At 35.2% G+C, this 24,089-nt stretch overlaps 1 protein-coding gene across 1 annotated transcript in view; it reads left to right on the forward strand.

Moving 5' to 3' along the window:
• LOC120626799 (scavenger receptor class B member 1-like) overlaps nucleotides 1–24,089 on the forward strand; it is an 89,257-nt gene that overhangs the window by 29,881 nt on the left and 35,287 nt on the right. Inside the window, exons 2-3 of the mRNA XM_039894547.1 lie at nucleotides 9,386–9,486; nucleotides 15,972–16,063. Of these exons, the coding sequence (XP_039750481.1) occupies nucleotides 9,393–9,486; nucleotides 15,972–16,063 (186 nt within the window). The 5' untranslated portion in view covers nucleotides 9,386–9,392. The remainder of the gene's footprint in view (nucleotides 1–9,385; nucleotides 9,487–15,971; nucleotides 16,064–24,089) is intronic.

Genomic DNA, 24,089 nt, shown 5'->3' on the forward strand with positions numbered 1-24,089 from the left:
TTTATTCATAAATTAAGGTCAAATAAGTCTACTAGTTTGTTTAGTAGTTTTTCTAGCTGTCTCTCGCGACTTTGTTCGCCTATGAGACAATCTTAAATGATAGACGTATGCTGTGCTATACTTTTTTTTAGAACTTTCAAATTATCATTATCATTCCGTCATAGAAGTTTTCAAAAGAAATTTGCAACTCGATTTTTTAACTTTATTCATTGAGGCTCAGCTCCTGTTATTCGCAGCATGAGGTTGACAGAGTCTGAGTCAAAAATATATTTATTCAAGTAAGGTCAATTTCATTAACATCGTGTCCCAAAACATGGTCTTGACGTCTGGTGACCCAAGAGCTGGCGCTTATTTAGCCCAAAGGCTAAGTCTAGCAATTCAAACGGGCAATGGCGCCAGCATTTTGGGTACCAAGCCCATAAGTGAACCGTTAGTCGGCTTATATTTGTTGTAAATATTAATTTTAGTTTGTAATTATTATTTCTTTATTCTTATAACTTAAAGTCTGATCTGTGACTATATTTTTATTGATAAAAGTATTTTATCAGTAGGGTCATAGATAGCACTTTTGATGCGTAAATTAAATTACAAAATATGTACATGGTAGTGAGATGAATACGATAATTACATTCGTAAACTTAAAAATAAAGCTACGAGGGTTCAAAATGACAAAAGGCCCAAATTTAGCTGAGTAATTTAAAATGATTAAAAACGCAATCATTCGCACCTAAGTTTTTTTATCGTTCACGTAACCCTGTTTTCTATAATATTAATAGTAATAGTAAAAATAACGTATATATTTCATTTGTGTGAAGCCCTTTCTACTAGCGTAGTTTAAACTATGTTAGAGGAGACAGTTTCTTCCCTATCGATCTATCATCATATCTACCTATTACCGCCCACAATGAGAAGGGTTTAAGGCCGCCACCATGCTGGCCTAGTTTTGGTGGACTCCACACACCTTTGAAAACATTATGGAGAACTCTCAGGCATTCAGGTTTCCTTACAATGTTTTCCTTCACCGTTGAAGCAAGTGATATTAGAAAAGTTACAGGTTGGCGCTGGGATTCGAAAGGGAAGTGGCGCTCCTAGCCACTGGGCTATCTATTATACGGTCAAAAACTAACGTTTGAAAAATTAACCGGCAAAATTAGAGAAGTAAAATTTATTAATTTTTTTATAAATCTATTGGTGGATAGGTGTATTTGGACTACAATAGGACTTTTCTATAAGCTATAGTTTAATATAAACTTTTAACTTTTTATGTCGTGTTTTATTTTACAACGGTCTGAAATTAAACCCGGTCATGTCACTCTCTTAAAGCTGTTATCAGGTAACTACGAAACAACATCTTTATATACATTTCATCAAAATAGAATATTATATCAATCTGGGGCTCGCAAACAATCTCTATGCAAATAATCAAGTCAATCCGTTCCTCATAATAAGGATAAACCAACAAAAATACTCTTGCATTAATATAAGTAGGAATTTAGTTGTATAGATACAGTTTTGTGCTTGACCGTGATCTTATCTAGACCTCGATTACGTGTGCGCTTTTATTTTCTTCTTGACTCTTCAAGTGACGCAAGGTCCACGGTTAACTATCCGTGCCATCGCAGGCGCAGCGATCGGTTGCACGTAAATCGCAGCGATCGATCGCTCCAAAACTGCCGTCCGCCGACTGCATACCACACAATTAAATTGGACTTAATTCCACTCGTTTTAGAGTCACAAATCCTGGACGTGTGCTTTTGTTTTACAAATATTCTGATTTGTAATATAAAAAGGGATTTGTTTGTGTAGATAACGTTTTGACTTGACTGCTTGATCTTATCTGGACTTCCATTACGTTTGCCCTTTCATTTTAGGTCCCCATTCACGGGTAATCCGTCGCAGCGATCGATTACACGTAAATCGCAGCGAGCCATCGCATCGTTCCAAAACTGTCGCCGGCGCACATGCAAACCGCTCAAACTTTCTATCGTCAAAGTTAAATCGACCTAATGTGGCTGGTTTTAGTAGCTTGCACCAGTAATGTATGTTATATGTTATTGGATGATATATAAACGGTATATCAGGAAACTCGTTCAAGACTATTAGATAGAAGCAGCCATTACTTTGCGGAATTCCAGAATATACTTACAAGGATGTTAAGTTGGGATGTCACTTACGACGGATTGGAGATTTAAAGGATCACTCACGTGTCAGTCCATACTTTTGACTACTAAACGAACTCTTTATCTGAAAAAAAAATCTCTTTAAATTTTTTTGCGGCATTCCAAAAACTATACCTACCATGTAATTTCCTAAATTACCCGAATAACGCACAGAATTATAATATAGTTGAAGGTATACTATACTTGAGATGAACGGTTTAGTGAAAAATGGTGTACGCACGTCTATTAAACCGGCCAAGTGCGAGTATGTATTGCGAATGTATTGCGGTTCTGTACCGTTAAAGGAAACTTATGGCATTCATTTATTTGGTAACTGCTGCCCGTGTTTATTTTGGGTTCCAATAGAATTAGTATCAAAATCGTAGATAGATAGATTCAAGCATCAAAAGTAGGTACGTACATATTAATAACACCAAAAAAGTAATATGACGGACTCTATACAAAATATTAATTATTCCTACAGCTGCAGATTTGATACGAGTTCATATATTTTATCTTTAGTTGCGGGATTACAAGAAAAAAACATAAAAAAAGCTTGCATCAGTATATCCTATCCAAGTTATATTATAAATGCAGAAGTTTGTATGGATGGATGGATGTTTGTTACTCTTTCCCGCAAATAGAGATAGATTATACCCTGGATTAACACATAAGCTGCTTTTTATCCCGGGACAATTTGCGGTTCCCGCAGGATTCATGAAAAACCAAAAAACAGGCTGATGGTATTGTTATAATTAAATACCGATAAATAATGATTAAATAAATTAAACTAAAACTGATTAGTTAGGTCTCTCTGTAGTCTGTGTCAGTATGTCATTCGCTTCCACATTATGTATATATATATGTTTAGTAGCGTTTTGACATTTACTCACTTTTTATATTTTAAGTTACTAGTATGTTTGTGGTCTGTATCATAAAACTCAATGTTTTTATATATTGGTAATAAACATCATTAATTTGGTAAATTTTCTTAGTTTTGGTTATTAAGTACCCAGAAAAATTTGATTTATTAGTCATTGAGTGAGATCAAGTGAGATTTATTTAAATTTCTTATCAAGAAAATAAATTTGAAATGTCGCATCTTCGTATTGCGAACAAACAGATTTTCACAGAGATTTTTATTTTCAGATTGAAATCGGTACGTCAATAAGACCTACAGGTAAATTGAGAGCAAAGTGACTTTATTAGATTTCCGTTTCTTCATCCCATACGAAACCCTAAAAAGAACGAGCCTACGTTTTTTTAAAGGAATTATCTGGTAATTTGAATGGCCAAGTTGTTACGTTAGAGCAAATCGAAGGTCTTTTATAGGTATAATTAAAGGCATAGCATCTTAGTGTTATTTTAGAGAGGTTATAAAAATGTTTCTAAAATGTTACGCCTACGTTTTTTTTAATTGGTTTATTAAGATTTCGGTAAAAATTAAAACCTTGCTTTTTTTGCAAACTAATATTGTTAGATTGGTTCGTTCACCTTTTTTGTAAAGAACTTTCCCGGCATTGTATGTGTATTAAACATTACGCTGTAAAACAGTTCGCACGTAAGAGGTAGTACCCGTAGTACGAAAAGGAGATAAATATTATATTGACAGATGAGTTTTATAATGGGGAGGTTTGGGACCTTCGTAATCTTAGTTATAAGTAAAAGAATATAATAATTAGTTGTCTCAGACACCTCACAAAAATTAAGTGCTATTTAATTGTTTCAGACGCACATTACTTGAAAAATTTAGAGCCGCGTGCCGTGTTCAAACCTATGCTATCACCGTTTAAAATGTTCATATTTATTTTCTTTTTAATTCAAACCGTTAAAGTAAGGAACGCGTTTCTGGCAATAGCCACATACGAGTAGGTTCATGAGAACGTCACGGAAAGAGTGATAAGTGATAACACAATTTCTAGGCAAGTGCGATCTAGGGCCCGATCACACCACCGTGCCGTTACTTGCTACTGTTGGTGAGGTTCTGCTCAAAAACGCAATATGCCTACGCGTTTGTGTATATACACATGCGCATCTGTTTCGATTCAAACGTGTTTTTGTATTTGCAAAGGTCTGCAACGTTTACAGGCTGCGTCCAACTCGCGTGCGTATCGCTACACATGCGTATCTGTATCGATTCAAACGCGTTTTGTATTTACAAAGGTCTGCTACGTCTACAGGCTGCGTCCGACTCGCGTGCGTATCGCTACACATGCGCATATGTATCAATGCAATCGCGTTTTGTCTGCAACGTCTACAGGCTGCGTCCGATTCACGTGCGTATCGCTACACATGCGCATCTGTATCGATTTAAACGCGTGTTTGTATTTACAAAGGTCTGCAACGTCTACAGGCTGCGCCCGACTCGCGTTCGTATTCCTACAAATGGGCACATGTATCTATTATAACGCGTGTTTACATTTATAAATCTGCTAAGTCTACAGGCTGCGTCTGAATCGCGTGCGTATCACGACTGTATCGCTATAAACGGGCATCGACGCGACGGCGCGTTTTAAACACGTGGTGTGCATAGGCCTTTAAGCTAGACTTCATCTTTGCATTCAATAAGCCAAGACTCGTCCAGCCTAAACTTACATACTCAATGAAATTTTGAATAAAACATAATGTATAAAAAAAAACGAATAGACACTTTTGCATTTATAATGAGCTTTTTGTGTAGGATTTACGAGTATATCAATTGAATTGACATTCTGTCATAGGTGGCAACTGGCAATTTCTATAAAAAAATGTCGTTTGCTTATTCTTTGTTTAGACATAAATTTATATTGTTTATCAGCCTTCAATTTTTTATGAATGATTGTTTCTAGAATTGTCTGGTGTGACGTATGTGTCACTGTAACTTTTTCCACTACATATTATATAGGGAAGCGGTGGTAGCCCAGTGGGTAGGGCAGCGGTGGTAGCAAACGTGCTACCACCTCGACTTCACTTTCGGAGGGCCGAGTTCGAATTCAGCACCTCTAATTTTTCAAATAATTAGCGCTTTGAGTATTTAAAATATCACTTGCTACAACGGTGAAGGAAAACATCGTCAGGAAACCTGCATGCCTGGGAGATCTACATAATGTTCTCAAAAGGTGTGTGGAGTCCACCAATCCGCAGTGGGCCAGCGTGGTGGACTATGGCCTTAACCCTTTCTCATTGTGGGTGGAGACCCGTGCTCTGTATTGGGCTGGTAATGGGTGATGATGATGAAAAATTTTAATAACAGACACGAGAGCGGCGAAAGCCTAGTCGTTATAGTTGGCTTTCCTTTCAGAGGGACCGGGTTCGAACCCCGGCATGCACCTCTAACTTTTCTGAGTTATGTGCGTTTTTAGTATAAAGCAATTAAAATTTCACTTTTTTTTTATAATTTTTATTAGTGTTTTTACCTACACTTGGAGTAGTTATCAATTTTATAAAATTTTATATCTTGTATCTTTAAACGAGCAAATCTTGTATTATATATACTAATTGGAATCTCGGAATCGGCTCCAACGATTTTCATGAAATTTAGTATACGGTGGTTTCGGGGGCGATAAATCGATCTAGCTAGGATTCATTTTTAGAAAAATACATTTTATTCGTGTTTTCCGGTAACAACCGATTTGGTGCAGACGTAATTGCACGGGTCAGCCAGTGCATTTTAAATTTATAAAAATGTCACTTCTAAAACAGCTTGCCTGGGTGCCTGAGAGTTCACCATATTTTCTCGAAGAAGATGAAGTCTGTAAATGCGCACTTCGGTGTGGTAGACTACTTGAACCACCTCTATAGTGGGCTGGTAATGATAAAGATTGAATTTGAAATATTCGCTCCGCGTATATTTCAACTTTTAAAAATCATTCAAATTAAGTTCACTCTATTTGTATAATATCGTTCTCATTCGCAATCTGGTCTAGCCAATGGCAGAGCTCGCTTCCCGAGCCTACGGTTGTTCAAGAATGCTCATTGGCCCCAGCCGAAAAGAGTTGATAAGTTGCTATCGACGCGAACGTAGCAAAACCACGCTGCTAATTCGAAATAGACTAGACTTTGATCCTCTATTATTCCCGCTATCGTGGTAATTCAAGTTAATTCGCCTTTGTGAAGTTGTTGTGCAGTGTGTGAGTGGAGTGTGGATCCAAATCATCAGATTCTCCAGCCAGCATTGCCGCGTGCCTTGTCTCCCATAAAATAAAATACGACCAAACAGATCTCGGTCTGGATCGCCTCGGTACGACCTGTAAGATATGCTTGTTGCTTAGACCAGTGCCTAACATTTGAAGAGTAGAACCTGTCCGTTGTACATCGGTGGAACATCCAATCGAAATTCGAGTTCTAAACCCAGAGTGACGTCACCGGATCTCCACGGCAAGATTCGTGTCGTCACAGATGATGATGATGAATAATAAAAATAACAATAAAGACATATAATAAAAAATATAATATTATCAAATTAAATGACTATTACACACCCATTTTCAAAATGGTCTCTATCTAGATAATACGCTGTTGGATTCAATGTTAAGTGAGGAAAAAATGAAATAATCATTGTCATAATCGCTAAATAGACATACCTGTACTTTAAGTTTTATTGTAGTGTAGTTTATCAGGTACTTACTTCGTAGAGTTGTAAAATTTGAGAACATCGAATTATTGTGCATTGCCGTTGTGCGTAGAGGGTACTGTTAGCGACGCAAACAGTCCTCCAGTTAATTATTAATTAATAAAATATAAATCATTAATCTATATATATAAAAATGTTATGTTGGTTTGTGTACGCTTCAAAAACTCAAAAATTTGTGCAACGATCGAGCTGTAATTTTTGCTTGATATATAATCCGCATCAAGGATTGTTTTTATCTATTTTTTGCACCAGTCACATATCCGCGACCGCGAAACTACAGTTTTTTTAACGATCGATGTACCATTGACCGCGCCATCTGCCGAAAGTGAGAAAAACACTCGCTGACATATGTAATGTATTCTTTGTTTTGTTTCTTATTTCTCAACCATTCCATAAAAATGTGCCACAGCGAAGCGAGTAGTATTATATTATACAACTAGTATTATATAATTTTGCTCCAATAAATTCTTGTCTATGGTTTTTAAATTAATAATGTGTTAAAAACGGAACGTAGGTGGCGGGGACGGCAACCGTCATTGGTACAACCGCGGCGGTTAAAATTTGAGACGTTGACCGCAACGGACCGCAGCCGCATCGTTTTTAAATTTCGCCAACCGCTACACACGTTCCGCCAGCCAAGTCCGAAAAGAAATCCTGGGTTTTCACTTGCCTTGACCCCTACAGGTACATTGCCGAAGATTTGTTTCGTGTGGAGTATAAAGGTTGGAGATTATAAATAACACCATACACATTCTCCTGCTTTCCAAAGAGTGTAGCAAATTAGGATTAATTTTCATAATACACGAAATTGTACATCACTGAGAGTATAGCAAATAATGTTAATAAATATCGAACCTATGCTATCTTTTTTTTTCGAACGACGACGAAAAAAAAAAGGTAGCATAAGGTTCGTCGTTTTACAACAAATGTTGTCCTTCCTTCACGTACTAACAAAAAAATAAAAATTAGTAAAAAAAAAAACTATTTTTAGTTCTGCTTCATTATTTTATATTTCCATTTTATTCAGACGGAAATGTTGTATACAAATAATGAGAAATAAGTGAAAAAGTTGAAATTTCGACTTTTATTATTTGTTTGTAACATAGAGGTGAGACTTTTGAACCGACGACCTCATCACAAAAGGATATCTTCCTTAAATCTGTCCAAATTTGACAAGAGGTTAAAACAATGACACTTATTGTTAGTAAAACTTAATAAGTACCAGGATGTTTTTTGCCAAATTTAATAATAATCTGACGTCATTGCCGCAGAGCCTTCGGTGTAACATAGTGCGAAAAAAATTGTCCATGCATTGACTAAGAAGTGTCAGTATTATGTATGGGGCAAGCTTTTTTTAATTTATATATCTGCGCAACTAGTTGATATCGTAATTTTATTTGAAATAAAGGATTTGATAGTTTCACCTTCGTTAATTATGTCATATATTATGAATATCTGAATTAACCTTGCCATATGTCAACGCGTACTTTCGACAGCCCTTCTTAAATGCTACGATGTTTTTATAAAAAGTAAACGTATTATATCCCTTATAGTTATGGCAGCAGGTACGCATATGTTCGGCTGTTTTTCCGTGGATGCGGTTTTAAAATTAGGCCCTCACCAACAACACATGTATTAATTTACCGGCGGGTCGTTGTTCCTGCACCTTTAAATCCAAACGTCCATCGTTTTTCTAAGTTATGTCTACCGCCATTGCCACTTCAGCTTCGCGACTCATTAAACGGTAACTCGAGCTTTTCTACGGTTTTCCTCTTTTTTGATTCCATCACGTAGAAACTCCGAGATAGCTATATCTCAATACTCTTCAATCGCCTGCTGAGGGACTCTAATGCCTGTTTTCATTAACAGCGAACAAGGCAATGCTTTAATAAGTACCGCCTAATCTAGGAGATTCCTAAGCATACATTAACCGTTTACCAATAGTTTTCACCTAAAAGTTGGTGAAATGTTTTTTTTTCTATAGACACCGCCAAAATCATAAGGCTCTCGATTAAGGCAATGCTTTGGATGAATGAAAACGGGCATAAGCTTTTCTGAGCGAAAAGGCTGTTTGGAAGCAGGGTCCACTCTTATCTCCCACAAGATTGTAAACTGTAAAATGATAAAAGAGCAATCTGCTGAGTTTATGTCCGGCTCATCTCGGTGGAATCTGCATTCCGAATTGGTGGTAGAGTCACTACAAACAGACTGACTTGACGTTTCAAAAGTTTTTATAAACTGGGCCTGGTTTTTATACTTGAAATAAATGAATTTCGTATTTTGAATTTTGAGTAGGTATGTACTTAAATCGCGAGTTATAATAAATAAATATACTACGACAATACACACACCGCCATCTAGCCCCAAAGTAATTATGGGTGTTAAAATGACTGATGAATATCTTTTTTTTAAAAGAATAAAATAGATGAATTTTATTTACTGTTTTCCTCGTATTTTTTCTATTGTGATGTAAAGTTTTTCTATTCTATTATTTGTCACGTACACTTATAAAATACATATACTGTACAAGAGTTTGTTAGCGTCTTAGGATCGCAGCCTCCATCAGTTCTGTGCCCAAAAATTTGTATTACAATTTGTGAATGTTTTGTTTCAGATTAAAAATGGTGTTGGGTGCGAAAAAGGCCATCCAACATGTGCCGAGCAAGGGTAGGATATCCATTATGAGGATACAAAACTTTACTGTGCAAAAAAGACGTAAGTAATCCATTTTTTTATTTATTGGAAACATTGACTCATTTATTGTATGTTGTATGTAAAGTACAACATACAATAAATGATATGTATGTAAAGTATTTGAATATGTTAGTGGTGTTATTATACTATACTAGTTTATTTTTATATTTTAATTTTTTATGTTAATGTTGTGTTATATAAATAAAGAGTTTATAATAATTGACGACCTCCCCGGCTCAATGGAGATCAATGAATTTATTTAGGAGGCCCCGGGTTCGATTCCTGGCAGGGGCAATATGGGGATTTATAATTTCCGAAGTAGGTCCCTTCGAAAAGGAAACTCTGAAGTAGCATTTTTTTTTTATATTAAATAAATAAACATACTACGACAATATTCGTAGCTTGTGTTATGGGTACTAAGATAACTGATGAATATTTTTATGAATAATATACAGAAATACTTAGATTATACATATAAACACCCAGACACTGAAAATCATTCATGCTCAACACTCAAACATTTTGCAGTAGTGGGAATCGAACCCACGGCCTTGGACTCAGAAAGCAGGGTCGCTGCCCACTGCGCCAGTCGGCCGTCAATTTGTGTATGCGACCCTATTTTAATGATTTAGAAATAACGGAGGTCATAAATCATCCAGTAAAACAATTGAAATAGATAACACTAAGTAATTATAATTGGTTCAATTGATTGCAGCGCCATTTTAAGACTTAACTATTCTGATTATAGTAATGCATTTCCTACATAGTATCCGTAATCAGTGCAGTACAATGTATAAAGCTAGACGAAATTAAAAAGAAAATATTTTATATAAATAGTTTGTATCGCGTACGGTTAGCTTGGACAGGAGGTATTTTTTCCTGGGGTAAAAATGTATCTTCTCCCACACACAGCTTTATCAACTCTCTGAGTATTTGCGCATAAGTGGAAATAATATTCAAATAATAAATAAAAATAAATAATAAAGCCATTTATTCTACTACCAATAAATAAAGAAATACATATTACATTCATTCACATAATTAAACTACATAACATAATTAAATTTATACATATTCTAACAAATTACATATTTTATTTCATTACATTTATTTAATAGCTATTCTTCAATTCTTATTTGTTTTCTTGTGTTGTGGTAGAAGTCGCCTCTCTGGCGTAGGCCTCAATTCAAATAATATATATGTAATAATAAAAGGTGTTACACTCTCCTTATTCCCTGCTGGGCTAGCACAGACCGGAGAAAAAAATTATATCCCCCATTATATTTCGTGACGAAGGATTTAATTAAGGTGTCCACCACAGGGCACGGGTCTCCGCCCACTATGAGAAGGGGTTAAGGTCGTAGTCCACCACGCTGGCCCAGTGCGGATTGCTGGACTCCACATACCTTTGTGACCATTATGTAGCACTCTCAGGCATGCAGGATTCCTTTCAATGTTTTGATATTTTTAATTACTTAAAATGCACATAACTTAGAAAAGAAAAGGTGCGTGCTGGTATTCGAACTCGGCCCCCCAATAGTGAAGTCGAGGTCCTACCCATTGCGCTACCACCCCTTCAAAAGAAATTGACCCTGCTGCCCATGCAAGCCGTGCTTAACACGTTAATTTTATCCTTTGTCACGGGACTCATTCGGGGGATATAATTGTTGCCTCATGCCAGCCTGAGAGATGGCAGTTGTTTTCCAAATGAACGATGCCCGCGCGGGTAAAAAACCCGAATAAAAACGCGTGCCGTGTTGCAGACGACAGCTAGTAATACAGAATTAAGACTAATATTGAAGTATCAAAAAGGACTCCACTTTAGTAGTGTTCCTCAAAAAGGCAGCAGTTTAGTAGTTGACAGAAATTATTTTAACTCTAATGTTAGGTTTAAAGACATTTTAAGTCACTTACATAGGAAACTTAATTTTCTTTTCAATTTTACTATTATCTACTCATTCAATGTATTCGCCTTTAAATTTATTGGTATTAGTTACTTAATATATAAGAAGCTAATTTAGTTTTTAATACATTGAATGTTCTAAACGTTTACCATTCAATTGGGAAAAGTTTGTGGGCTAGCAACATCAGGGGTGTTATCACTGTTTTGGACACAATGCACAGCATGGAATAATGGCTGAATTAGGGTTCTGTACGTTCTTGATTCTGTGGTAATGCCATAGCTTACAGGAGTACATTATTAAAGTAAACAATGATACCTATCCACATTGACTTAAAGTGCACATTAAATTATTATTTATCCTGGAGACCATATTTACTCGTATGATTACTATCAACAGTATAATTACTAACAAACTGTTTGAACTTACAGTGTGAGTGAACTTGAAATGCAATTGCAAAGGCCATCCGTCCGCCATGACCTTGGTTCCATAACCTTACATAATTTAAATAAATAAATAAATATACTACAACAATACACAAACAATCGCCATCTAGTCCCCTAAGTAAGCGTAGCTTGTGTTATGCGTACTAAGATAACTAATGAATAATATACATAAACACTTATAATATACATATAAACACCCACACACTGAAAACATTCATGTGCATCACACAAACATTTTTCAGTTGTGGGAATCGAACCTCAGAAAGCAGGGTCGCTGCCCACTGGGCCAATCGGCCGTCAACATAACTTATAGCATATTAATTAACTACCCCGCAATAATGTTGGTTAAAGTTTATGTATACTTCTTAACCCCTTGCTTAACAATGCTTAAACCGATCTTAGATATACTGTAGGTATATAGGGCAAATTGGTCCGACCCGGTAATCGGACTCTGGACCTAGGAATCCGGACCAAATGAACTATAGAAAATCCAATTAGATTTTATCGATATCAGCACGGCTAGTATGGACAGGAGACAATTATATCCACGGGGAAACGATAGAAATGTATCTTCTCCCACAGCTTTATGAACTGTCAGAGCACTGGCACACAAGTGAAAATAATATCCAAATATATATGTGTAATAACAAACATACACAAACCGTGTACACGACTAATATTGAAGCATCAAAAAGTACTCCGCTGTAGTAGTGTTCCTCAATCAGGCAGCAGTTTAGCAGTTGACATAAATTATTTTACCTCTAATGTTCTAAACGTTTACCATAAAATGGGGAAATGGGAAAAGTTTCTGTAGCAAATATTCCGCGGGTGTGGAGTGAGATATACGCGGGGTTTTTTCACTGTTTTGGACACAATGCACTGCATGTAATAATGACTAAATCAAGAACGTACAGAACCCTTAGGTTCTGTACGTTCTTGATTCTGATTTGCCATAGCTTACATTACAGGAATAAATAATATATGTGTAATAACAAACAGGGGTAAACTTCTTCTATTCCCTGTTCCCGTGCTTTAGCAGGTGGACACGTTAATTAAATCCCCTATCAGTGGATGTAATCGGGGATTTAATTTTTGTCTCTTGCCTGTGCTAGCCCTGCAGATGAAACACAATATGAATCTAAATGAAAGGGGAATGTAATTCATGCTGAGTATGGAGGAAGCTAATTTAGTTATACATGCATTGGCGTGCACTTCATATATGCACAAAAGCACTACCTACCCTAAAATTGAAGTATCGCTCGTATAGGAGGACGATTTATGTATGCATACACTGGTAAGAAACCCAGTTCCTGCCGCTTTATAAAGGTCCCTCTTGTAGGGACGCGAACAAAGTAACAATGTGTCTGTACATTCTTATGGCCATTCCGAGTTTGAGTCGCAAACTATGGACCTCACAAGAAGGCTCAGAGACACTCAGTTACCGATGTAGAGATTTGAGCATTACCTTCACGACACGTTGAGCTATATCGGTAACCCTAATTCTTCTTATTTCTGATTGGATCCTCGTATGTTTAATAATAAATATGTATTTAGAACAATATACTTTGTAGCACAGAATTTGATCACTGGATTAACATTTTCCCGCTTTCAGTTCAAAGTCAAAGTCAAAAATATCTTTATTCAACTAGGCTCATATATAGCACTTTTGATGCGTAAATTTCATGAGAAGTACACGGTAGTGAGATGATGGCGATAACCATATTAAGCTACGAGGGTTCCGAACGCGTCCTGGTCTAAGAAGAAGCCCACAGCAAACTTAGCCGGGTGTTTTCTTTGCTATCACCATCTCACATTGCCATTTAAAATTATTCGAAGAGCAACCTGGTTATAGCAATACCCAAGCTTTTTTATCGATTACATAGTTTTCCTTATCCCAACCTGGCATAGATCGCTACTAAGCGATAAGGCCGCCTTTTGTATACTGCTTCTATCTGTGTTTTTTTTTAATTCTTTGTGTGTGTTTTTTGTGTGCAAATAAAGAGCTAAAATAAATAAATAGGCCTTTAAACAACAGTAAGACTTTTCCATAAGCTTAAAAAAACCACGTATAAAAAAACTCATTTACGTATGTATGCAATTTAAATTTACGAGAGGACATCTCTAAGAGGCATAAATTGTGTCCGGGATAGCTTCACTGCCGGTTGGCACTTTTCTGTAATTGAAAGCCGTCATAAACTCTTTAATATGTTTATATTTATAATGACAAGGTTGCTTGGAAGCATCCGGCTCCGCTTTCATCTCGCACAAGATAGAAAAATGCATGTTAAAATAAAAAATGTAAACAGTTGATGTGAAAAAGAGCTGCTGAGTTTCTTGCCGGCTTCTTCTCGGTAGAATCTGCCTTCACTATCGAGTAGAGTCACTACAAAAAGACAGACTTGACGTTTCAAAAGTGCTTATATTAGGCCTACTTGAAATAAATGAATTGTGAATATTTGAATTTTTGAATTTAATTATTTCCTACATAGTTAATTTGTATCGGTACGCGCTTAATTTTGTCCGTAAAACAGATTGCTTACTGCTTTTTAACTCCCCTTTATTATAAATATTAATTTTAGTTTGTAATTATTATTTCCATCTATATGTATCATTACTTACATAAATAAATAAATTCATTAAACTCTTATTACCTAGTGATATGAAATATACTCCGGACGCAAATACGACGGGGTGTCATAAGTTTAACGTATCAGTGTGTGTGTGAGTGTGTGTGTGTGAGAGCGTGTGTCTGTCTGTGGCATCGTATTTCCCAAACGGATGAACCGATTTAAATTTTATATCGTACTTTTATATAGCTTTTGCCCGAAGCTTCGGTCACTTTAAGTTCAATTTTTGATTTGGTAAATTTTAACTTAAATGGTTCAAATAAAAGTCTTGCTGCTAATAGAAAAGTATGAACGTAAATTACTTAAAAAATGAGAAAATTTGATATAAATTTTCATCCCCTATTTTGATGCCTTTGGAGTTAGAATTTAAAAAATTTGAGAAACCCGTATTTTTTTATTCTTAATCGAAAATCTAAAATCAAAGTTTCGTGGACGTAACTTGAAAATTAAATAGATTAATGAAGGAATTTATACTAACTTTCATCCCCCATTTAACCCTCTAAGGGTTGAAATTTTCAAAAATCCTTTCTTAGCGGATGCCTACGGTAATAACTATCTGTGTGCAAAATTTCAGCCCGATCTGTCAAGTGGTTAGATCTGTGCGTTGATAGATCAGTCATTCGGCCTGACATGAGGCATGACGGCCGATTGGCGCAGTGGGCAGCGACCCTGCTTTCTGAGTCAAGGCTGTGGGTTCGATTCCCACAACTGAAAAATATTTGTGTGATGAACATGAATGTATTTCAATGTCTGGGTGTTTATTTGTATATTAAAAGTGTCTATTTTTCATAAAAATATTCATCACTCATCTTAGTACCCATAACACAAGCAACGCTTACTTTGGGGCTAGATGGCGATGTGTGTGTAGTATATTTATTATATTAGTAGTATTATTATTCAGTCAGTCAGTCACCTTTGCCTTTTATATATCCCTATCCCTACTAATATTATAAATGTCAATGTAAGTTTGTTTGTTACGCTTTCACGCGAAAACCAGTTAACCGATCCTCATGAAACTTTGTATAAATATTCTTAAAAGAGTTAGAAGTAATATAGTATACTTTTATCCCGACATTAAGCTCGGTTCCTTTGGGAGAGGGGATGAGTGTTTGACGATTTTACACCATAACTCCGAAAAATTATAACAGATTTAAATAAAGATTTTTGTACTATAGAGGTTATAATATGTGTTTAATTTTGCCCAAAGTGTGGTTGGAGATAAAGGACAGAACTCCTCAGCGGATACCAGCAAACCCCTCATTTAAGGCTTAGCGATACTGAATACTTTATTTTTTTTAGATCTAAAACAAAATTTAATGCCACATCAAAAAACAAAAACAAACGCAGGGGAAGTCGCGGGCAAGAGCTAGTAGAGATATATATAGATTTGGTTTTGAGATTTTATAGTTTGAAAGGTGAATATTATTGTTATTGGGTCAATGCTCTAAAAACCCTCCCTCCCTCCTATGAAATTAGGAGGCCTATTATGATAACGTTTCAGATTATATAAAGAGATAAACTATTTGTTTCAGAATCAGTCGTGAGGGCGGTATACGGTTCTTTTCTGGTGGTTTTCGCCGTATTGCTAATGACAGTTGACCCGGCCACCATAGTTACGAATTGGGTAAGATATTTCTTCATTTTTTTTTACGAATTCATATCTTTATTTGCGTGATTGCAGATTAACAAATTTGAACATACAATAAAACATAACAAGTTCCGTGCTACAATCTGCCATTCTATGGCATGCAAATTATAACAACACCTTAATTATAAAATTGTTATTCCATTTTATACAAAATGTCAGAAAATTAAGATATCAAAACTGAATTTGTGAAATAAAATAACAATGTCAACTTAAAATAAAATAATATTTAAACCTTTAGTTTTAGATATTCGTCTACTGAATAAAACTGACGAAGCATAAGCCATTTAATAATTTTAATCTTAATTTTAGCCAGAGGTATGTCAATTAAATTTAGTAATTAAAGTATTTGGTAATTTGTTCTAAATAGTTATTGCCATACAATAAACATTTCTTTTATATAAAGTGAGGTTTACTTTATTTTGGTGAGGAAATTCGAAAAGATAAGACGTTTGAAGACCTCTCTGGCGCAGTGGTGAGCCCGGTGATTTATAAGGGAGGTCACGGATTCGATCCCTAATGAGGGTAATTTAGGAATTTTTAATTTCTGGATTTATTCTGGTCTGGTCTGGTCGGAGGTTTCCACCGTGGCTAGTACAGCACCCTGCTGACAAAGACGTGCTAAGCTATTTAGCGTTCCGGTACGATGTAGCGTAGAAACCGATTAGGTGTATGGGTTTAATATAACTGCATACTCCCTAACAGGTTAGCCTGTTATCCCGGACACGCACCTTTAATTTTCGGAGCTACGTGCGTTTTTGATTTAAGCAAATAAATATCACTTGCTTTAACGGTGAAGAACCTGCATACCTGATATTTCTCCAGAACGTTCTCAAAGGCGTGTGATGTCTACCAATCTGCACTTGGCTGGAAAGGTGGACTAAGTTATACAACCTTCTCATTCTGAAAGCGCCGGTAATAAGCTGATAATCGTGAAAATTAAAAGTTACAAGGCACGTTAAAAAAGTCAAAGCAACGGTCTCAAAAGAAACGCAAGCATCACTTCACAATATTTGAATCATAATTATTATAATAGAAGAGAAACTAATGTGGCTATAATGGCAATCGAGATATCGAAAACCTTTCAGATTTTAACCGACAACAGTTTATCTATAAAATCTTCTTAACGACTTATCATTTACACAATGTCGAGAAGAACTCTTTGCGAATTTCAATAAATTTTTCAACAATATAATAAGTGTAATTTGAAATTGTTTTTGCTGAAAGACGTCACAAAATAATAAAAAAAAAACACACACAAATTTCACACGCAAATTTTGTCTAAAGCTGAGTACTCACGTAGCTCTTCGCTCGACAAAAAAGGTACGTAATACCTAATACATTATTGCAATGTTCTTTTTAACACATTCGACATTGCTTGAATCAATTTAAAAGCTTCGAGAATATTGTCAAACTTTTGACTTTCTTACTTAATGACTAGATTGTCAATTATATCACTGGCTGGTATAACTAACTATGAAGATACAAACCAAATTCAAAATAGATTTCTTACATGTAAGGTTTTAATATGTTTTAAGTGTATGTAGTTGCAGAGTATAAAGTATTACTTTCTATATTATTGACTCACGAAGCTACCAAGCTGGATACTGCGGATCGGTAGACTTCACATACCTTTGAAAACATTATGCAAAACTCTCAGACATGTATAAGATATTTTCCTTCACTGTTATAACAAGCAATGTAAAATTGTTAAATTAAAAACACTCGTATGACTCCGTAGGATACGGTAACTTGGCTGTCACATAAAGACATAAAATACTATAATTTTCTATATATAAAAGAAAAGAAAATTATAGTAGTTTATTGGTTACTATAACTGTACGTAAAATAAAAAATTCTATATTATCAAAATTAAGCTTAATATGCTATACTCCGCGAAAACCAGGAGAATCTGTGTGGTAATTTATAATTTCTTTAATCCTTATACTCCACACCAAACAGATCTTGAAGAATCAGACGCCTGCTTCTATCCAATATTTAAAAAATTAAAAAATAACTTATATTAATTCTTATTAATTTTTTGATTTTGACTTTTTATGCACGTGTGGAGATGTAGCTTTAAACTGAACCGGTATTGAATATAAATCTAAAAAACATCAGGTTTAAAATTTAATAGCTATTACCTCTCGGTGCGTCACTAAACTTTAACTGACATATAGGCTTATAATAAAGCTATATGTCTTAAGCCATTAATTAGTAAGCGATTGACGCATTTTCTAATGCCTTTAAAATATTATTTTAATTTTTTTTTGTTTTTTTAGACTTCCGTAATATTATAACGTAACTCGTAAATTGTATATTTTACTAACGAGATTTGATTAAGTTCCATTTTTAAACCTAAGGTACTTAACCTAACCTCGTTATTTCTTATTATTGACGACCTTCTTGGCGCAGCGGTAATCGCTGTAGACTTAGAAGCAGAGGACGCGGGTTCGATCGACATTTTGCGACTTTTTAATATCTGAATTTCCTCTAATCTAGTCTGGTTTCCGGCGATGTTGCGTAGAAATCAATTAGTGGTAGGTACGGTTTTCAAATAACTGCCATTCCCCCTAACTGGTTAGCCCGTTACCATCTTAGAATGCAAAATCACTTACCACTTGGTAAGATTGCAGACAAGGGCTAACTTGTAAACAAAAAATAAAAGTTTACAAATGACGATTACGAAGCTCGTTGCCCAATAAAAAAGCTTTTTAGGTCCATCATACATTCTGAGTCTTATATATAAATAAAAGAGTTCTTTATGGGGAAATAGTTTCTCCCTAGACAATGAACTTATGACTATTTTTTTAATACCAATAAATGACGGACTAAGTAAATGGCTAACATTATGTTAACCATCGCCTATAAATAGGGCAATATGAAGCTCGTTGCCAAAATAAAGCAAAATCTTTTTAAGTCCATCAAACATTGATTTCCAGGACACAGGGAATCCTAGTGTGGAAATCACAGACTTTATCTGTATTCTTTGGATTACTTTTTATGTGTTTGTTTGAAATAAATAAATAAAAAAAAAATTCTAAGTCTTATACATATATAAATAAAAGAGTTCTTTATGGGGAAATAGTTTCTACCTAGACAATGATCTTAAAGCTATTTTACTTTAATACCAATAAATGACGGACTAAGCCGATGGCACATATGATGTGAAGTGGAAAACCGTCGCCTATAAATAGGGCAACACGAAGCAGGGCTAAAAACACGTCCTGCAACGTGCCGCCCTGTGTCGATCAACCTTAGGTGTAGATGTTAAGCGGTATTTGCCAGTAATTAGCGATAGCTAATATCAGGCGTACGATAATAAGAAACACGATAACAAGATAATAAGAAGCATCATGTTGCTTCTTATTATCTTGTTTCTTGTTATCTTGTTATCTTGTTTCTTGTTATCTTGTTTCTTGTTATCTTGTTCCTTGTTATCTTGTTTCTTGTCATCTTATTTCTTGTTATCCTTTTTCTGGTTATCTTGTTTCTTGTTATCTTGTTTCTTATTATCTTGTTTCTAGTTATCTTGTTTCTAAGATTCTAAGAAGCATCACGTTTCTTATCGGAAACGTGATGCTTCTCATTATCAAGACAACATATAAGCCTTTTTAAACAAAAAGTGGACATAAACAGTTGACTTACAAGAAATGGTCATAAATTAGTGTCATCTGCATATCGTCTGCGAAAGGTACAGAAGTCATTTGTGGGATTGAGTATACGCTTTTATAATATGATTAAGAGTGATTTTGGACCTGCCAACGCATGTTTAAGGAATTTGTTAAGACACATTTATTGCAGCGAGGTTACTATATAATTGATGAATTTCTTAATGACAAGGTTGCTTGGAAACATCCGGCTCCGCTTTCAGCTCTCACAAGATAGAAAAATGAATGTTAAAATGTAAAATGTATATTGTTGATGTTGGAAAAGAGCAACTGCTGAGTTTCTTGTCCGCTTCTTCTCGGTAGAATCTGCCTTCCGAACCGGTGGTAGAGTCAATACAAACAGACAGACTTGACGTTTCAAAAGTGCTTATATTAGGCCTACTTGAAATAAATTAATTTTGAATTTTTTTGAATTTTATCTTGTTATTTGTTGATGCGGAACAGAAGAAATATTACTACGGAACCTTCTACGCGCGTTTTGGACTGGAACTTGACTGGTATTATGTTTTAATAATATGATTTATTGCTTGACATTTAATGAACGTGCAAACATACGTGGAACTTTGGTTTGCATAAAAAAATATGAAACGATTAGGCGTAATATTAATTTTTATTAGGATCGCAAAAAGTTTAATAAGCTCCCATGACACTCAATTACTTTTGGATGTGTATTAAAATTAAAATTCTGATGACCTCCCGCTGCGCTGGCGCAACAGTGTGCGCTATGATTTCAAGCGGAGTGTTTCACGTTCGTTTCTGGACAGGGGCAATACGGGAATTAAATAATTAATTTAAGTTTATTTTGGTCTGGAGTGGTGGGTGGCTAGTTACCACCCTAAACCATTTTTTTTTGCTTTTTACTTAATTTAGTAAGTGATAACTGTACTCTGACTATAAACTATAATCTAAAATGGTAACTGATGATACAGTGTATCGTTAGTATATCTAATGAAATAAAAAATAAATAAAAGACAAAGATGTGCCACTAAACTATTTAGTGTTCCGGTACGATTGGGGTGCCATACCCCAATTTCATCTTAGACTGACCAAAACTTACAACTTTTAGTGAAAAAAAAAACTGAGTAGGTATACTGAACTGTTGTATCATTCATTGTTATATTCAGCTGACAAAAAGTACCTTTAAACTGTAACATTAAATAAATTATAGCCATTTAAAGCGCAATTTAGTATTTCTTTTAGTCGGATTAATTTTTCTCGGCCATATTAAGGCTGTCCAAAGGTGATGAATGAAGGAATGAATGAACGAACGAATATGTCTTTTATTGCACACCACAAAAGTATATAAAAAAGAAAAGTACAACAAAATAATTTTTACAATTTAGCAGCTTTAACGCGTCATAGCGATTTCTTCCAGGCAACCAATGGCGAATAAAAATTAATACAGAAAATAGTTAGTAGGTCTATATACATATCCGCATCTATATATGAATAAATGTATATAATAAATATAAAACAGTACTTGTAACAGAAGTGATAGCCAATTGGGTTGGAGCTCGACTTCACTTTCGGGGGGCCGAGTTCGAATCCCAGTACGCATCTCTAACTTTTCAAAGTAAAGTGAGTTTTAAGTGATTAAGAAAATATCGTGAGGAAACCTGCATGCCTGAGAGTTCTCGATAATGTTCTCAAAGGTGTGTGGAGTCCACCAATCCGCACTGGGCCAGCGCGATTCGCGTGATCCAAGTTTATACATTGATCATACAGCTCTTTTTTGAAATATACTTTCAATATCTGCAGCTTTTCCTTACAACAAGATCCCATACATAATACTGTGAAAGTATGCGAAATAAACAAGCCTAGCTGTTTCAACATCGGTAAGCTGTCTAATTTTCCTGATTGTATATGCCGAGCTGAGTTTACTTGCTAGGCTTTCTGTATGGCTACTGTAGCTTACAGTTTTAAGTGTTTCTCTGTTTATTGTGATATTATATGATGGAAATATTTGATGAAGTGAGAAGTCAGGGGTTATGATGGAAGGATACATTTTTCTCCCCGGGGAGAGGACAAAGTTTTTATCTGCTCCCACAGTTTTATCAACTCAGCGTTTCTGTACGATGTCGCGTAAAAACCGATGGGGTATGGGTTTTTTGTACCTGCCATAACCCTAACATGATACACCGCTAAATTTTTAACAGCATTATCACTTACCAACAGGTGAGATTGCAGTCAAGTGTTATTAACTTCTTTTAGTTAGCCCGGCTAACTTGAAGTGGAGTAAAAACAAACGTAACTAGATAAAAATCCTTCCAAAAATGTTATCTTACGCCGTATTTTCTATTACTTTTAATTTTATTCTACGTTTGTAGAGAAAATGACACTAACAATAGAAATAAGATATGTAATACATTGATAATTTTATTATAACGCATTATCTAGTTATCTCAGTAACGGACCACCAAGCACCGCATAATTTCCCTCCCATGATATTTTTCTAAAGCCGCTAAAGAAGTGTAACATAAAAAAAAATGTTTCGTACAGTCTGTGCAGACATACTTTGCTGAAAGAATTTGGCTAAATGGAAACCCTACAATCGATACTACGACAAGAGCGATGTGGCAACCCTGTGGTATAAAACCCAACGAGTATACAATCATTGCGAATGCTTATTACTCTTTAATGATAGGTATGCGTTACAAAACATCACCTCGGCGTCGAGACAAAGGCTATTTATTATTTGGTAGTATTACAAAGCTCAGAGTTCAATGAAACTATAATTTGAATAGCTGTTGCCCGCGTCTTCGACCGAGGGAACTATTTGTATGCCTGTGCTAAAAAGTATGCTATAGGTATGCATAAAGGTATTTTTAATAATCTAGTATCTTTGATTTAGTATCAAGTAATCGTAATATTGTCATTTTTAACAAATGTAAGTAAAAAATATTTTTAAAAATCAAATTATTAAGCACTATTCCACATAACTTTAGGGAAATTATAAATTATTTTATATTTGAACTTAAATTTTATCTTTACTTTTTGTTTCATTGAATTCTATGTTGTGTACACCTACTTTGGGTTGTAGCTTAAAACAAAACTTGTTATTACTTATATTTAGATTTACCTTTAGTTATTTTTTGTGTACCTAATAACGATAAACAAATAAACAATAAACAATCGTAAGGAAATAGTTTCTGAGTATTTTGACGTGATTTTATCGCATCAAAATACGCATAAATGTAGGATACCTTTGTGTAAATTAGTAAATGTATTAGTATCTAGTTATTCTCATGTATGTATTATTAAATTTTAGTTACATCTGCCGTCTGTTCTCCTCTTTTTTTCCAAATTCTAAGGTTGTCTGGCAGAGATCGCTTCGTATATCGTATCGGCGCCTTTTGTATTCTACTTCTTTCTTCATATTCGTTTTTTATATTATTCTTGACACGGTGTACAAATAACGATTTATAATTATAATTAATTATTATAAAAACTATAATATGCTACATCCGTCTTTAAGTAACCATATAACTATTCCAAATTTTACCATGATCATTAATGTGACTGAGCTAACAAACAAACAGATACACAGTCTGTTACGGTCCCACTGCTGCGCACAGGCCTCCTCCCTAGTTAACAGCGCCGGTTTCAGAGCATATACCCACCACGCTACTCCAATGCTGGTTGGTGGGTTTAACGACTATTATCACAATTGGTGATAATAACCAGCTTAACGTGCTATCGAAACACCGCCAATTTTCTAACACTGCGAAGGCACTGGAAATTCATAACAGAAAACACAAAATGCCTAACACTTTTAGGCCGGACCTGGAATTCGAACCTAGGACCTTGTGATCGGTACTTGAAACTGCTTACCTCTAAACCAACGAGGAAGTTAGATATTTACAATGAATTGGTTCTGAATAGTGGGTTACGCTCGCTAGTATATACCGGTGTTGCATAAATTGTACCAATCGTAAACAAAGTTATATACGTTACCTAATTTGTTAGATAGCGTCAGCGAAATAATTTATAGCAGAAAATTAATAAACTTAATTTCAATTAGCAACCTGGTACTTAAGTAAACTTAATTTAAATAAGAATCCGGTCATTGACGGTGTATGAGTTCAGACGTCGAGATTACAATGTCATAAAATAATGTAAAATGTAAATTGTTGATGTTGGAAAAGAGCAACTGCTGAGTTTCTTGCCGGCTTCTTCGTAGAATCTGCCTTCTGAACCGGCGGTAGATTCACTACACACAGACAGACTTGACGTTTCAAAAGTGCTTATATTAGGCCTACTTGAAATAAATGAATTTAGAATTTAATAAACAAATATACTATGACAATACACACATTCCCATCTAGCCCCAAAGT

This window comes from Pararge aegeria, chromosome 10 (assembly GCF_905163445.1).
Source record: "Pararge aegeria chromosome 10, ilParAegt1.1, whole genome shotgun sequence".
Lineage (NCBI taxonomy): Eukaryota > Metazoa > Arthropoda > Insecta > Lepidoptera > Nymphalidae > Pararge > Pararge aegeria.